Source organism: Delphinus delphis, chromosome 19 (genome assembly GCF_949987515.2).
Source record: "Delphinus delphis chromosome 19, mDelDel1.2, whole genome shotgun sequence".
NCBI lineage: Eukaryota > Metazoa > Chordata > Mammalia > Artiodactyla > Delphinidae > Delphinus > Delphinus delphis.
The window spans coordinates 53024384-53042430 of record NC_082701.1 but is presented as its reverse complement, the minus strand read 5'-3'; the positions used below and the strand labels follow the sequence as shown (position 1 = coordinate 53042430).

At 42.4% G+C, this 18047-nt stretch overlaps 1 protein-coding gene and 1 pseudogene across 1 annotated transcript; both read left to right on the top strand.

The window, feature by feature from the left end:
• Nucleotides 1-1520: 1520 nt before the first annotated feature.
• On the top strand, nucleotides 1521-16744 carry LOC132414160 (myosin-1-like). Its single transcript, XM_069540077.1, is given in 23 exon segments — nucleotides 1521-4750; nucleotides 4846-5040; nucleotides 5042-5153; nucleotides 5248-5318; nucleotides 6386-6473; nucleotides 6554-6671; nucleotides 6970-7093; nucleotides 7182-7318; nucleotides 7412-7667; nucleotides 9808-10050; nucleotides 10143-10319; nucleotides 10402-10441; nucleotides 10444-10543; nucleotides 10789-10879; nucleotides 10966-11355; nucleotides 11963-12089; nucleotides 13891-14009; nucleotides 14169-14365; nucleotides 15098-15281; nucleotides 15564-15729; nucleotides 15822-15946; nucleotides 16113-16421; nucleotides 16509-16744. Coding segments are annotated over 23 exon segments (4020 nt in total). The 5' UTR covers nucleotides 1521-4318; the 3' UTR covers nucleotides 16728-16744.
• A 518-nt stretch (nucleotides 16745-17262) lies between these two features.
• LOC132414159 (myosin-8 pseudogene) lies at nucleotides 17263-17616 on the top strand (annotated as a pseudogene).
• Nucleotides 17617-18047: the final 431 nt, after the last annotated feature.

Sequence of the window (18047 nt, the reverse complement as noted above, 5' to 3'; positions counted from 1 at the left end):
TAGGGGAGCTGACACTCCTTTGTCGACCTGGCCTCTCTTACTTGACTTGACAGACAGTAACTGTGAAAGACGACCAAGTTTTCTCCATGAACCCTCCCAAATTTGACAAGATCAAGGACATGGTCATGATGACCCACCTGCACGAGCCAGCAGTGCTGTACAACCTCAAAGAGCGTTACGCAGCCTGGATGATCTACGTGAGTTTGTTCTCATGGCCTCTGCTCATGCAGGTGGTTAATATTCTGAAAAATAGTATGTTATGAAGGTCCCCATGAAATAATTATATTCCTTTTTTTCCTTTACGGTGCAGACCTACTGAGGCCTCTTCTGTATCACCGTCAACCCCTACAAGTGGCTGCCGGTGTACAGCCCAGAGGTGGTGGCTGCCTACAGAGGCAAAAAACAGGAGGCCCCGCCCCACCTCTTCTCCACCTCTGACAACGCCTATCAGTTCATGCTGACTGGTGAGTGGCCTGACTGTTTTTCATACAAATTATTTCACCACCTATAATCACAACATGGAAAAGTTAAAAAAACCTTTAGGAATACTCAAATCCAGCCCCTTAGGTGCACACAAGAGGTGACTAAAGCACAGCTCAATCATTTTAGTACCTATGTTTCTTGTTGATTTTGAATTAGATACTTTAAGAAGTATTGTTACGTCTTTAAAGTCATCAGAACCCATTTCAGAGATAATAGCCTCTCTGTGAATGAAAATGGTATTCGGGGAGTACTTCATTCAAAAGGAAGTTGTCACTGTCCCCCCTTAAAAGGACTTTATTCTGATTGAGGCACCCTCTCTTACCTGGGACCTTGAGGCAGAGAGGGTGTGTGTGTGTGTGTGTGTGTGTGTGTGTGTGTGTGTGTGTGTGTGTGTGTGTGTGTGTGTGTGTGTGTGTGTGTGTGTGTGTGTGTGTGTGTGTGTGTGTGTGTGTGTGATCCATTTAGAAACTAAATCTCAATCTTGGCCTGATTAACACTATTTTGAACTATGAAATACAGTCCAAATCCTTAGAATATTGTGCATTCTTCAGTTATATGCATTCATTAGCAAAGAGCAGGCCACTGGAACCTATAGATGACAACTAGGGAATGTGTCTATGGAAAGGATTGCTCTTTCTTTTAAACCAGAAGGACACACTTCCTGTGGGGCATAAGGAGTTTAAAACACTACACATTTTAATGTTTCTCTTCCCCAACTTAAGAGACATAATAACAACACCACATGTAACTTTACAATAATATATGGAAAAACCCCACTGAGTGTGACACTTACACTCAATGCCCTCAGTGTTTCCCTATAGAAAGTTTTGTTTGTGTAACTAGAAGATATGCTGACTGTCCACTGTCTTTCTTCTAGATCGAGAGAATCAGTCTACCTTAATCACATATGTATTATTATTCTGAGACTTATTCCTATTTTATTTTCACTGGGAAAATCACAATCCAACAGAAGAAATTAGTTCATGCCCCATAGTAAAGCAATGGCATAATCAGCCTGGAACTAAATATTGCTATCACTTATTATAGGGCTCGGATTGCATCCAAATATAAAATAACAATGTCGCAAATTACATCATTTGCTAGCCCATTCTTAAAAGTTCCAGAGCTTGCCAGGGATTAGGAGATATAAAACACCATGTCCACACATGGCCAGAACCCAGTACCGGACCGTGAGCACACACACCTTCTGAAGTTTGGGCAGTTTGCGAACGTTACCAGTGGTTCATTTTCAAGGCCTACTTGAGGAATGTCTATTCCTTCAAAAACCTAACTTGGGAATATCTTTAGTCTAAGGAAGCTGAAGAACACATGCATTGCTTCAGAGAGTTTTTTACTAATTGTTTCATTTACTACATAGTGCTTGAGGAGCTGCTTCTTGGACCCCTGAAGCCCGGCCTCAGCACCTAGAAGAGAGCCTGACACATTTTAAGCACTCAAGAAATAAGTGCTACATGGTTACTGATCGACTGTCTCAGATGCTTATCAGTGCAAAGCAACAGAAATAATATGGGCTAAATGTGGCCTGAAGAGAAAGATCTAGGGGACTCTGACAAAGACATATAAAGACAGGCACATAAGAGTAAATGCTAATGGAGGAAGTAGTTTCCTTTGTCACAGAGCTTAATTTCTCACACATATTTCATCACTGCTTGACAGTGGAGAATCCGGGGCTGGGAAGACTGTGAACATGAAGTGTGTCATCCAGTACTTTGCAACAATTGCAGTCACTGGGGAGAAGAGGAAGGAGGAAGCTACTACTGGCAAAATGCAGGCGGGTCTGATTGCCACGTCAGAATCCAAGCTGTCAAGTAAGAAACTCCCGAGCCCCACATGTGAGGACTGCTCTTGCCTTTCTTTGCAGGGGACTCTGGAAAATCAAATCATCAGTGCCAACCCCCTGCTGGAGGCCTTTGGCAATGCCAAGACCGTGAGGAATGACAACTCCTCTTGCTTTGTAAGTCTGTGGGTCACCGAAGGGTTTTCTCAGGTGTCCTCTCAAATGCCAGAAAAGGCTCTCTGAGTTATTAACTCAATCTCTTTTTACTCGTGTGCTAACAGTCTTGTACATAACATCATCTTTTTCACTTGCAAGGGTAAATTCATCAGGATCCACTTCGGTACCACGGGGAGACTGGCTTCTGCTGATATTGAAACATGTGAGTAACAGGACCTCCTAAACAGAATCCAAGAATGACAAATGATGGTTGGGAGGAACATCTTACAGCTCCTGCTGAGTCTGGAGCCTGTGAAACACCAGTCACTGCCAAACATGCCTGTGGGTAATGCCAGTCTTAACCAGAGCCCACAGTGTGCTTCCTCCACTTCAGTCAGGAGCCAACGGTGCTCTAGAAACTGCCAGGAGTTGCTGGGCTTATCTGAAGGATGCCAGCCTCAGAAATTTCAAATTTTTCTAAGAAAAAACTAAGACTGGGGGTATATAACTTGGGTTTAGTGTATGTGATTTCTTCCTAGTGTGAGCCTTGATAAATGTTGCTCTTAGTAACCCCTGTTATAAAGCGAGAAGAGACCCTGAGGAGGAACAGGTTATCAAGAATCAATTATATTTGAAATGTCAAGAATCTTCTGTATGAGAAATGAATATGTCTTGAGCCAGGCAACTTCAGTTTCCTTCTAGAGGTGGCAAGAGCAACCACAGTGGTAGAGACGTAATATGTGATATCCCACAGGACCATTCAGCTGAAATCTCATGGGGCCAGTGAGATTTAGCTTATGACCCCAAGTTCCAAAATCATTCCAGGAACTTTATAATTTTTCCCGCTAATCCAATGTCTACTTTCCATTGCAGATCTTCTGGAGAAATCTAGAGTCACTTTCCAGCTAAAGGCAGAAAGAGGCTACCATATTTTTTATCAGATCATGTCTAACAAGAAGCCAGAACTAATTGGTACGAAAGAGCTTAAATTTATTAAGTTAGAGGCCAATGTTTTTCTTAGCACACCTTCTAACGTAAACCATACACCCTGAATTCTACGCACCCAGAAATGCTCCTGATCACCACCACCCGTATGACTATGCCTTCATCAGTCAAGGGGAGGTCACAGTCCCTAGCACTGATGACCGAGAAGAGCTGATGGCCACAGATGTCAGTTACACATGAAGTTTTTTAAAAATAAGTCATTGTGTATGGAAATGACAACGACAACCTGCTGTAGGTGTGAATAAGGACACAGTATAAGTTCTTCTAAATAAGTTAGTGTCTTTTGCCCTAATTCTGCCCTCTCATCTCTCCTGGTAGAGTGCCACTGACATCCTGGGCTTCTCTTCTGATGAAAAAGTGTCCATCTACAATCTCACGGGGGCAGTAATGAATTATGGGAACTTGAAATTTAAGCAAAAGCAGCGTGAGGAGCAAGCAGAGCCAGATGGCACCGAAGGTACCAAATGAACCTCCATCTGGGTTAAATGAGAGAATAGAGGCAAATAAGCCCACTCCAAACTCATGGCTCCTTTGCACCTGAGCATATGATGGCCACATACAAATATAACCCCACATAGGAATGATTCATTCCTTACTCTGCCTCTAGGAATGGTGGGGTCATAGTGGGTCATGCTGGATGTCTGAATTGTGTCTCTGCAGTTGCTGACAAGGCTGCCTCTCTCCAGGGTCTGAACTCTGTTGACCTGCTCCAAGCCCTCTGCTACCCCAGGGTCAAGGTCGGCAATGAGTATGTCACCAAAGGCCAGACTGTGCAGCAGGTAATGGCACAACCTCTGTGAATCTCACACTTCCCAGGCCTTCAGGACACGTCTTTAATAACAGCAACGGTCATTACTCTGTCTATGAAGGTGTACAATGCAGTGGGCGCTCTGGCCAAAGCCGTCTAAGAGAAGATGTTCCTGTGGATGGTCACCTGCATCAACCAGCAGCTGGACACCAAGCAGCCCAGGCAGTACTTCACTGGGGTCTTGGACGTCACTGGCTTTGAGATCTTTGATGCGAGCTGTTTGCATCAATGACAAGCCTCAAAGCACCCTTCCGCTTTGTGTCTGCTTTGCTGAGTCTCCATTGGATTTTCCAAACTCACTCAAACTCTTTGGTATTCGAAATACCCAGTTCAACAGCCTGGAGCAGCTGTGCATCAACTTCACCAACGAGAAGCTGCAGCGGTTCTTCAATCACCACATGTTCGTGCTGGAGCAGGAGGAGGACAAGAAGGAGGGCATCGAGTGGGAGTTCATCGACTTCGGGATGGACCTGGCCGCCTGCATTGAGCTCATCGAGAAGGTACCTGCTGTGTGCACTCAGCAGCCGCCCCTCGCCGACCTGCTGCTTGACACTGCAGCTCATACCCGCCCCGTATGCACTCTGCCTTGGTCCAGCCGATGGGCATCTTCTCCATCCTGGAAGAGGAGTGCATGTTCCCCAAGGCCACAGACACCTCCTTCAAGAACAAGCTGTATGACCAGCATCTTGGAAAGTCTGTCTAGTTCCAGAAGCCCAAGGTGGTTAAAGGCAGGGCTGAGGCCCATTTCTCCCTGGTGCGCTATGTCAGCACTGTGGACTACAACATTGCCCGGCTGGCTGGAGAAGAACAAGGACCCCCTGAACGAGATGGTGGTCGGGCTGTACCAGAATTCCACAGTGAAGATTCTGGCTTTCCTTTTCTCTGAGGAAACATCTGAAGCAGGTAATTATCAACAGAATTAATCTTTTACTTCATGTATAAAACTGAGGCAGAGAAAGCCTGTACTATGAGTGCTTGTGATTTCTCTTCCCCTTAGAGGGTGGCGGTACAAAGAAAGGCGGCAAGAAGAAGGGTTCTTCTTGCCAGACCGTGTCAGTTGTCTTCAGGGTACAAACTTCACTTTCTCTCTCTAATTAGGTGCAGGAAGTTAAATTTTACTTTACTATGTGGGGAAGGGTAAATAATCTTGCAAGGATTCTAGAACTAAGTGTGGCTCCAGGAGACAGGTCAGCTGGTAGTGGTAGCATTGACTCTCACAGGAAGGTGTGGGGTAGCTTGGAAGAGAGAGCTCAGTATATAGGAGACACAGGTGCCAGGTCAGAGTCAGTATGAGACGGTAAAATTCAATATTGGGGCTGGGAAATAAGGTCATTTGACACTTAAAAGCTGCTTCTGGGAGAAGATTAAGCAAAACATGAGATTTTCTTTGGGAGCGTCCAAATGGGGTAGGTGCTTAGGTGTATACTGGCGTAAAACTGAAATGAGTAGATTGTGAAAGGTGAGGATAGAAAAATAGTGGTAGGATTTGGAGGCTGATCTAAAGAAGAAAATAAGAAATCAGGTGTGATAAGAAATAGCTTTTTAAGGAAAATTTACTTATCTTTTGACAATCCTATCTGTAATAACTGAAGTTCTAGTTATTCTGAAAAATCAGGATTTCCATAGGGTGGAAAACCTCTCACATTGGCAAGATGGCTATCCGTTTTCTGCCAATTCGCAGAACAAGGCATTAAAAGGCCCCTTTCTATGAAACCAGCAGGAAGACACAGCTACGTAATTATAAGGAATAAGCATGTGCTAGAGAAGCAGATACAATTGAAAGTTGGGTAAAGAAAGAAATGGGATAGCTGGAAGAAGATTTTGAGTTTTTTGTAAATCGGACCATATTATCTAGGCAAAAGATTATGGGTAGAGTATTTCCATAAGTTAAAATGCCGTAACTTTATAACATATGCTAAGAAATTCAACAGGAATGAATAACCACTTCAACAGTGAGTTTATAATGCACAAAGATAGGGAAAATAGAGATATTTCCAGAGACAACCCTCTGCAAATTCAACCTGGATACTAATCATTGAAATTAAAACAGTATCATGGACCATGATAATTATGTCTATAAATATGAATGTACAAAAATAGTGTATTTTTAACCAAATATTCACATGGTTCCACAGGAGAATTTGAGTAAGCTGATGACCAGCCTGAGAAGCCCTCACCCCCACTTTGCACAGTACATCGTCCCCAGTGAAACCAAAACCCCTGGTAAGACACTTCTGATATCCAGACAAGCTCTAGTGTAATTTCTCATCAGACTATTATATGGAAAATGTATCTCTCTTTAGGGGCCATGGATCATGAGCTTGTCCTGAACCAGCTGAGGTGTAACGGTGTGCTGGAGGGCATCCTCATCTGCAGGAAGGGGTTCCCAAGCAGAATCCTGTATGCAGACTTCAAACACAGGTCAGACTTTCTCACTGTGAATTATTTTACAAGGTTCTTGTTATTTCATTTTTCAATGAAATAATCCTATCCTTTATAACTTCTATTAAAATTGAAGAGCAACAAATTTAACAGACTCCGTATTGATATACCAAAAGTTTGACACCCTTTGAATATACAAAGACTAGATAAAGAGATAGATACGATCGCTTGTTTACCTGTGTTAGACTACCCAACAGTTAAGTTGTTTCTATAATAAGGCAGGAAGATTTCTTGTTGGTGACAACAGCTCTATCATTTATTTGTTTGGCTTAAACAGACACAAGATATTAAATGCAAGTGCAATTCCTGAAGGACAATTCATTGACAGCAAGAAGGCTTCTGAGAAGCTCCTTGGGTCCATCGACATTGACCACACCCAGTATAAATCTGGTCACACCAAGGTAATAGTCTCTAAGGCCCACCAGACCCTATGCCTGTCGCTTTGGAGTTTATGTAAAGTTTCTGATCTGCAACTCTGCCCACGCATAGGTCTTCTTCAAAGCTGGCCTTCTGGGGCTCCTAGAGGAGATGCGAGATGACAAGCTGGCCCATCTGATTACTCGAACCCAGGCCAGGTGCAGAGGGTTCTTGGCAAGAGTGGAGTACCAGAAGATGGTGGAGGGGAGGTAAAATAGGAAACGTTACTAAACCCCATCAGCCTAGGCCTTTTAATTGTTTCCTGTTGTACCTGACTTTGAACATTTCTGTTCCTATCACAGAGGGTCCATCTTCTATATCCAGTACAATATTCGTGTTTTCATGAATGTGAAAGACTGGCCCTGGATGAAGCTATATTTCAAAATCAAGCCCCTCCTCAAGAGTGCAGAGACAGGGAAGGAGACGGCCACCATGAACGAAGGATTTGAGAAGACCAAAGAAGAGGTAGCTAAGTCAGAGGCAAAATGGAAAGAACTTGAAGAGAAAATAGTAACTCTGATGCAAGAGAAAAATGACCTGCAGCTCCAGGTTCAATCTGTGAGTATCAGAAGCCTTTGCTTGCAATCTGATGCTAAAATTTCAATTCAGCAGTCGCTAGGGGAGAGTCTAAATTCCACCTTATTAAGGGACTGATTATCAATCTTTCTTAATTCACAACTCCTCTGAATGTTCCATAAAATTTCATATACAATATTACTAAAAAGCTCTGTGGTAGGATTCCTTTCTGTTGAGAAGGGAAAAATAAAAGCATTTTTCCTTTCCCCCTGTTGTTTCTCCTACCAAAATATGGGCAGTAAAGAAAGTGATCTTTGTTCCCTAAGATTCTCCCCGCTGAAAAATGCAAATAAGAGCAGTGAAGAAAGAACAATGTTGACAGTGAAGAGCGAGGAGACTTTATGATGAGAATGTATCAACTCAAAACCCATATTCTGAATTTTAAAATCTATGGTCCCCTGGCAATTTCCCTCTCAACTGTATCTTTAGAAAGTCTCTAGGACCTGAAAGAATAAGATCATCGCAAAGAAAATGGCAATACTTTCTATAAATAGTGTCAATTAGGCAAAGCATGAGAACTAGTACTGGTGTTCTTGTTTTGATGTCCCAAGAAATATCCAAAGGCTTGAGAAGAAATATTTGCTCAACACCACTATCTAACCCATTTCTGTGACCCAAATGACAAGAAAATTTCAGCTGCCACCACTGAAATCAACAACAGAAACATTAAAAGCTACTCTCTAGTTCTCTGAATTTAGAAGGGAATCTGCACTGGTTCCAGTGGGCGCACAGGTTTTAGACACATAACTAGAAAAATTAAAGAAAAATGAATTATAACTACCTAGGCTGGCACTGTGACTTTCCTTGTGGTTTATGGAGACAATGGTTTTCCAAATTGAGGAGGGGTTCATCACACCATTAAGAATCAAGAGATAACTGTATGGAAGTTAATTTCTCTCAGTATAGTATGATCCAAGTATAATCAGTATAACTGATCTAAGTATGCTCTTCTCAGAATAATATGACTTCGTTTCAACATTATTCTATCAACTACCCATTTAATAAATATTTCATGAAGTTCCAAGCATTAGGGATACAACCTTGAGCAAGAGACATAGTCCCTGCCCTCAGAGGGTTTATATTCCAACTCCTATTTCTTCTCCTAAGAAACACGCTTGCTACTTCTCTAGCACCACCTTCTAAAATGTTCCGTTCCCCTTAGTTCTTCCGCATGCTCCCATTAATTCCACCCACTCTGTCACTGCAGCATGTATCTTCCCTTTAATTCACTTTTCTGCTAAATATCCAACCACTTCCTTTGCTTTCCATATACTAAACTGTTCTGGAAAATAATATTAAATAAATAAAACTAACTGAAGTTATATACCAACACATTAAACACAGGTTATCATGCAGGGGAGTAAAAGAATTTCCTTGACCCTCTTAGGGTTCCTTGGCTGCGTCTGAAACTTAAACTGACAAAGAATGACAGGAGAAAAACAAACAAATTTTATTTAATTTTTATGTGTACATGGGAGCCTTCCAAGAGAATAAAGACCTAAAGAAGTGGCCAGAGCATGGAGCTTTTATACCCTTTAGACAAAGAAATGATAAATATGTGAAGAACTGACAAGACAAAGGGGTCTGGACTGGGGTAGTAAGTGATGAAGAAATAACTAGGAAGATAAGGGTTAGTTTAACAAGGTTTGTTTATACAGCCTTCTCAGTCCTAAATTCCCCACCTCTTGTGATAAGAATGTCTTCTTTCCTCCCAGTACAGGGAGGGGACCTTCCACATGGAAGTTTTATGATCTGTTTCAGGGAAGAAGGCTGAGGGGAATGGGTCAGGGTGGGCTTCCTATTTCTGCTCTTTTCTCAAACTCCTTTAGCTTAAGATATTCATTATGCCAAGGTACCATACTTTGGGATAGTGTATCCTGAACCCCATCATTAATAAGTATAATTTTATTATAAATTCATCAGGAATTATGACAAATTCCTTTTTTAAAAATCTCCAGTGCCATAAGTGGAGTGCCCAATAAATATTTCCTAAATGATGGAAAGCTAATAAAAATTAACCAAAAGCTTTAAAGCACCATTTACTTGTTTGCTTTCAAAATCTTAATAAAATCTGAAAATGTCCACAGAACAAGATCTAAAAGTGTCTACTGTCCCTTCTCAGGAAACAGCTAGCTTGGCTGATGCAGAAGACAGATGTGACCAGCTGATCAAAACCAAAATCCAGCTCGAGGCAAAGATCAAGGAGGTGACTAAGAGAGCTGAAGATGAGGAAGAGATCAATTCTGAGCTGACGGCCAAGAAGAGGAAACTGGAGGACGAATGTTCGGAACTGAAGAAAGACACAGATGACCTTGAGCTGACACTGGCCAAGGTTGAGAAGGAGAAACATGCCACAGAGAACAAGGTATGAAATACATTTGTATACAGCATATAGAGACTCTGCCATCTAACTAAGCTGCTTTAGAGCAGAGATAATCTCTTCCTTAACCTTTCTAGATGAAAAACCTCACAGAAGAGATGGCAGGCCTGGACGAAGTCAAAGCTAAGCAGACCAGGGAAAAGAAGGCCCTCCAGGAGGCCCACCAGCAGACCCTGGATGACCTGCAGGCAGAAGAGGACAAAGTGAACACCCTGAACAAAGCTAAAGCCAAGCTAGAGCAGCAAGTGGATGACGTAAGTCTAGGATTAGCAAGGAACTTATTTTCTTTGAAAGGAAGCTAAGCAATCCTTTTGACGCAACATTATTTGTATTTAGCTTGAAGGGTCTTTGGAGCAAGAAAAGAAACTGCGCATGGACTTAGAGCCAAGAGGAAGCTGGAGGGTGACCTAAAATTGGCCCAAGAATCCACAATGGATATAGAAAATGATAAGCAGCAACTTGATGAAAAACTCCGAAAGTGAGAGAGTTCAACTGTAACCTGCTCGTTGTCTGGATCTCAAAAATATTACTTCGCAGCACACAGAAAAAAACAAATAATGACATCTTTAACTTTTGTATTTAATGAAAATGGTATAGTACTGACTTGTAAAACATGCACTTAGCACTTCCTCAACACCAGCAGTACAAAAACGTTCAGTTACACATAGAGAAGAAGACTGGCAAGAGGACAGAGTATGAGCTAATGTGTTGCTCTCCTAACAGGAAAGAGTTTGAAATGAGCAGCCTGCAAAGCAAGATTGAAGATGAACAAACACCTGGCATTCAACTGCAGAAGAAGATCAAGGAGTTACAGGTAAGTCCATGATTTCCATCAGTTTCATTCAACATGACAAAATACTAACACAAAGGAGCTGACGTTGAGCTTTTCCCCACTGCCAGGCCCGCATCGAGGAGCTGGAGGAGGAGATCGAGGCAGAGCGGGCCTCCCACGCCAAAGCTGAGAAGCAGCGCTCGGACCTCTCCCGGGAGCTGGAGGAGATCAGCGAGTGGCTAGAGGAGGCGGGCGGCGTCACATCCACCCAGATAGAGCTCAACAAGAAGCGGGAGGCCGAGTTCCTGAAGCTGCGCCGGGACCTGGAGAAGGCCACCCTGCAGCACGAGGCCACAGCGGCCACGCTGAGGAAGAAGCACGCGGACAGTGTGGCCGAGCTGGGGGAGCAGATTGACAACCTGCAGAGGGTCAAGCAGAAGCTGGAGAAGGAGAAGAGTGAGATGAAGATGGAGATTGATGACCTTGCTAGCAACGTGGAGACTGTCTCCAAAGCCAAGGTACAATCATGATTTAAGTCTTATAGAGATTTCTGTAGGACAGGTGTGAGTGAGCCTTTCAAGAATCACTAGTAACTGGCAGAAGGAGATTATGGCAGGAGGCTGGTCGCAGGAAGGGCAACTCCCATGTCATGGGGCCAAGTGCTCCCTCTTTACAGGAGAAGAGCTGTCCCCAAAGAATATGCATCCTGAAAACTCAAGTTCTTTCCAATAAAAAATACAATTCAATGATGTATTTTGAAATTTTTGAAACACCTCACCTTGACTAGGCTTTTTGTTTTTCCCTTAAGCACAAAAACATAACCTGCTTCTCAAAGAAATTTCATGAGCTGAGTCATCAAGTATCACTATTCTCATATCACAGATAAGCCAACTGAGTAAAGGCTTAGTTTCACAAAGCAATTTCGTGGCAGTAGGTTTAGACTATGTGTCTTGTTACTCTTTCCATCACAAACTAAGGCCTCAGTTGTTGTTGTTGTTTTTTTGTAAAGGTAGTTTATTCTCAAAATAAGTGAGTACTGCAGCTCCTATGGAATGCTTAGATTATTGCAAATTTCTATGGTCCAAGTACTTGCTTAAGATGCCATTTACCACTTTTTGAATGCAGGGAAACCTTGAAAAGATGTGCCGCGCTCTAGAAGACCAAGTGAGTGAACTTAAGACGAAGGAGGAAGAGCAGCAGCGGCTGCTCAGTGACCTGACGGCTCAGAAAGCGCACCTGCAGACGGAATCAGGTGGGCCATCTACCAGTGTTGACCTTGAATGATAAATTTATCTTGGCTATCCAGTTGCTGAAAAACTCTACACTGAGTTATTTGAGCTCACATATGACTTCCCTGGGAGGAGCCGCTCATATGAACACCTTATTGACCACCAGCATGGACTACTTTCTTCCTTTCTGTCTTTTTGGTTTGGGGTTTGTTTTCTTTTAAATAGAGACCCAGGCTCTCTTATTTTTTAACACTTTAAAGCAGATTTCACTCTAATCTAAACGTTATCTAATAAAAAAGTGTATCCTGACAGTATTTACTTTTGCTTTTCAAAGTGCTTCCACAAGTTAATTACTTTTTTACCCTCATTAGTCTGTGTAATGTTATCTCCATTTTAAAGATGTCGGATTATGGTAGTGGTGAAATGACCTGTCCAAGAATGCTTACTCCAGTCTTTTCCCTGAAGTCTTGCCAATTGCCGGTAGCACCACAGTTAAGTAGGGAAATATGCAGGACCACAATCCAGCCAGGAGCATTCAAGTGAGGTACACAGAGTTTTGATTATCCAAATTGGAGGGTCTCTGCATTTACTCCTCCCCCTATCAACTTGTCCAACTTTCTACTAAAGTTCTTCTCCCCAAGTGAGAGGTAACAAGATGGAAATTGTTTTGTGGGTCATTTGGACCATTAACGTAATAGGTAGATCAAATTGTTGGAGAACCACTTTACTCTTTCATATTCATTCAAATATTGTTCTTTCTAGAACAAAGCTCAAGTAAGGCTTTTATTATTGTTATACAGTTGATAAGTACACTTTATGAAAAGGAAAAACTGTATTCACAAATAATCAGAATGCTCCCTGTAGTTCCTTTTCCTCATTACATGTTTACTCCTAGTAATTTAGTGGTATGAAAAAAAAAAAATGAAAGCTGTGATTCTTATTAAATGTTAAAGAGATAAGGCTTACAGGTAACCAGTTCAAAAATGGTGCTGAAAGTGTTTTCTCTCTTTTTAACATAATACAGTTGACCCTTGAACAACATAGGTTTGAACAGTGTGGGTCCACTTATACGTGATTTTTTTCCTATAAAAACATACCACAGTACTAGATGATCCACAGTTGGTTGAATCCATGGATGTGAAAAAAGAGGGCTGACTGTAAAGTTATAAGCAGATTTGCAACCATGCAGAGGGTCGAAACCTCTAACCCCGATTGTTCGAGGGTCAACTATATAGTGTATTTTCTGAATTATGGTGCTTAAAGAATGGGAGACAAATTTAAATGCCACTTAGTTTAAGAACTAATTAGTTATCCACAAACCAACTCATTCTTGGGGTGGAAAGACACTTGATTGTTTCTTAATATAAAAATTCTTCCAGGATTTTCCTTCAAACATCATTTCAGAGGGAACTGCTCAAAGTCTCCTATTTTCCAAAGAATAAATTCTGTTTCAATCAAGTTTCAGTGAAAGGTAAACTAGTACAACACTGTTGCCTTACACAAAAAACACTGGAATGGTTTTTGTTGGTTTGATTTACATTTTTTTTCACGTATTTCTTCACCAGTTTCCATTGTGATCAAATCATTTGAAATAGCTCCCCAAATCTTTTGTGTTGTTCAGAAGCGTGTAATCTGCCTCAGTCTTCCCTACTTCTCATTTTCACATAGATGTCCTCACCAGGGTTGAAGTGGAAATTGGTGGTTTGCTAAAAGCCACACTCTCCATCACGTTTCAGACCCAGCTCCCTTTCCCCGCTCCAGTTTGTAATTTAGAGCTTTAACTTCCAAAGTAAGGTTGAGTTTTCTGGTTCTAGATCTTTATAGGTGAATACTCATGACAGCTAGATGAAAAGGACTCATTAGTTTCTCAGCTCTCGAGGGGCAAACAAGCATTCACACAACAGACAGAAGAACTGAAAAGGCAGCTTGAAGAGGAGAGAAAGGTTAGCCCTACTTACAGCTGTTGTTTCTGTCATTATCCTTGCTTTTGAGATTGTTTTCTGCTTACTTCTACAGATTTTCTTCTGGTGGCCTACAGGAGCTTAGGGACTAAACATCACCTTAAAGATATAAAATTAAGTCACCAATCTCTATGTTCTCAGGCCAAGAGCGCCCTGGCCCACGCCCTGCAGTCCTCCCGCCACGACTGTGACCTGCTGCGGGAACAGTATGAGGAAGAGCAGGAAGCCAAGGCTGAGCTGCAGAGGTCAATGTCCAAGGCCAACAGTGAGGTTGCCCAGTGGAGGACCAAATACAAGACGGACGCCATCCAGCGCACAGAGGAGCTGGAGGAGGCTAAGTATGAATGAAAATAGCTCTGTTAACAATCAAAGTGCACCTGATATTAAATACCACATGGGCAAATGTCCATTGCTCCCCAAATAAAAACCTACGAAAAATCATGCATGACATAAACCTAAGCAAGAAAAACAAATACTCTAGGTTGTCTAGGGAAAGAAGTTAAGTTAGAGGGTAGAAGGAAAAAGGACATAGTGCAAGAGGAAGCTGAATGATTATTTTTTAAAAGGGGAACTTCTGACATCATCCTATCCATACAGGTGTAGATAGAATGAGTCAATTATACTCTCCCGTGCTGCTCCTCCGTCTTAGCCATTAATGGAAAAATCGGTCCAGGGTGACAGATATGTAAGAGAAAAATAATCAGACTTTAAAGCACAGCTCCTCCTTTTGAGATGTAAAAACATGGTTATTTGTAGAGGAAAAAAGAATACAGTGTTAAAGACTAAAAAGTAGACACTAAGCTCTGTAATAAGAAATAACACATATTGTTGTTAAAGGTCTAAATATTCAATGCAATCAAAGGTTCAAGACTGAACTTAAGAGGGAGAATCTTATTCAACAGAAAGTTTAAGGAAGGGACCTTCTCATTCAAGAGAAAGTTTCAGGAGAGATCTAGTCATTTATTCTGTGAATAATGTAGAGCCAGATAGGAATTATAATGTTTTGGTGGATGCCTTAGAAGAGTTTCTGAGTGACCATTCACTTCTATTGTCCTTATTTCACTTTTTAGGAAGAAGCTGGCCCAGCGTCTGAAAGATGCCGAGGAACACGTAGAAGCTGTGAACGCCAAATGCGCTTCCCTTGAGAAGACCAAGCAGCGGCTCCAGAATGAGGTCAAGGACCTCATGACTGATGTGGAGAGGACAAACGCCACCTGTGCAGCCCTGAACAAAAAGCAAAGGAACTTCGATAAGGTAATTTCTGCACCAGTTTCTGTTTCAGCATTCAACATGTGATTAAGGAGAGCCTCCCACCTTCCATGTGCCTATTCAAACCATCCGAGGGCTGTTCTCAGCAGCTCCAGTTCCACGAGTAGGTGGGGAGGAGTGGGGACTCCTGTGCTTTCTACTCTTCTCATTCATAATTATTTTTCAGTCCCCGATCATCTCAACTCTGTTTGAAAGTTGCCAGAATAAATGGTTTTCATCCCACCAAACTTTCTCTACTCAATTTCTTGACCATTCCTTGCCCCTCAGGTCCTATCAGAATGGAAACAGAAGTAAGAAGAAACTAATGCTGAACTTGAAGCTTCCCAGAAGGAGTCCTGCACCCTCAGCACAGAGCTGTTCAAGGTTAAGAATGCTTATGAGGAATCCTTAGACCAACGTGAAACCTTGAAGTGGGAAAACAAGAATTTGCAACGTGAGGACACTTTACCTTTTCTTCAACAAAAGATTTGAAAGAATGTTTTCCCTCACTGAATGAATTTTTAATTTTTTTTTTTTCATGAACAGAGGAGATTTCTGACCTCACTGAGCAGACTGCAGAAGGAGGGAAACATATACATGAACTGGAGAAAATAAAGAAACAAGTGGAACAAGAGAAGTCTGAAATTCAGGCTGCTTTAGAAGAGGCAGAGGTACATGTCAAAAATGTGCATTGTAAACAGATTCAAAAAAAAATTAGGACTAGCCACATATATTGAACAGAAAAAGAAATAGCACAAAATTAGTGGGAGGAACATGTGCAGAAAAACTTCTGAATGCTTCCATTCCCTGCTAATGTCACCCCTTGCTGTCATTAAGGCATCTCTTGAACACGAGGAGGGAAAGATCCTGCGCATCCAGCTGGAGTTGAACCAAGTCAAGTCTGAAGTTGACAGGAAAATTGCTGAAAAGGATGAGGAAATTGACCAGCTGAAGAGGAACCACATTAGAGTCGTGGAGTCCATGCAGAGCACGCTGGATGCTGAGATCCGGAGCAGGAATGATGCCATCAGGCTCAAGAAGAAGATGGAGGGAGACCTCAATGAAATGGAAATCCAGCTGAACCACGCCAACCGCACGGCTGCTGAGGCCCTGAAGAACTACAGGAACACCCAAGCCATCCTCAAGGTAAATGGGCTCAGGAGATGGTCCCAGGGCAGTTGGGGTGACTGCAGCCCTGAGAACAAGGTGTCTCAATGATCCTTCATTCCACAGGATACCCAGCTCCATCTGGATGACGCTCTCCGGGGCCAAGAGGACCTGAAGGAGCAGCTGGCGATCGTGGAGCGCAGAGCCAACCTGCTGCAGGCCGAGATCGAGGAGCTGCGGGCCACCCTGGAGCAGACGGAGAGGAGCAGGAAGATGGCGGAGCAGGAGCTCCTGGACGCCAGCGAGCGCGTCCAGCTCCTGCACACCCAGGTGAGTATAACATAAAAGTAAAAAATACAGTGGACTGGAAATGAAATTCTTGCTCAAATCTTAGTACTATCTAAAAATGTATTCATAATGTTTTATGGAGGTTAAAGTTTAAAATATCTTTGGATTAACAATATTTTTGTTTATATGAACTGTGACTTTCAGAGTTGACTGTCTTGTAAAAGTATATTGTCAACTCAGATAATTTATGGAACAAGAAGGGATACTAATTAGTTACCTTAATTAATTAGTTTGTGGGTTCATTAGAACACTGGACATTGTAATTTTGCTCTCATGTACTCAGTATTTCTAAATTTGATATTTTAACCAGAACACCAGCCTGATCAACACGAAAAAGAAGCTGGAGACAGACATCTCCCAAATCCAGGGAGAGATGGAGGACATTATCCAAGAAGCTCGCAATGCAGAAGAGAAGGCCAAGAAGGCCATCACTGACGTGAGCAAAGGGCCACACGGGGGTGGTCAAGTTAGAATCTTGATGGGCTGTCTCAGCTCTCTCTACTGGTTTTATTTTACTGCTAATTAGGCGGTCATGATGGCCGAGGAGCTGAAGAAGGAGCAGGACACCAGCGCCCACCTGGAGCGGATGAAGAAGAACCTGGAGCAGACGGTGAAGGACCTGCAGCACCACCTGGACGAGGCTGAGCAGCTGGCCCTGAAGGGCGGGAAGAAGCAGATCCAGAAGCTGGAGGCCAGGGTGGGTCTCCCAGCCTGTTCAATTCCCAGCCTGTTCATGCTGCTAGTTACAGCCAAGTGGCTAAACACCTTTGTCCTCTTCCAGGTGAGGGAGCTTGAAAATGAGGTTGAAAATGAACAGAAGCGCAACGTTGAGGCTGTCAAGGGTCTTTGGAAACATGACAGAAGAGTGAAGGAACTTACTTACTAGGTGATCAGCCTTTCCATATAATTCAAGCCTACTGCTTTCAAGAAAATAAAAATGAGTTGTTTTCAAACAATGACACTATTTGCTACCTCTTTCATTCCAGACTGAGGAGGACCGCAAGAATGTCCTCAGGCTACAGGACTTGGTGAACAAATTACAAACCAAAGTTAAAGCTTATAAGAGACAAGCTGAAGAGGCTGTAAGTACCTCCCCAGTGAGAGAGAAAGGTTCAGGAGCAGGGCCAGGATTTGTGGAGACTAAAGCTCATAGAATTTAAGAGGCTTTCATTAAGGCAAAGAAGACTAAATTGGGAACACAAAATTAGGTTTGAAAATGAGTATTTATTTAGAATGAAAAAAATCGTACCACTAATTATTGGATCCTTAGAGATTCGGGTTCATTTCTTCTGAGACCTCTAGCAGTTTTCCAGACAA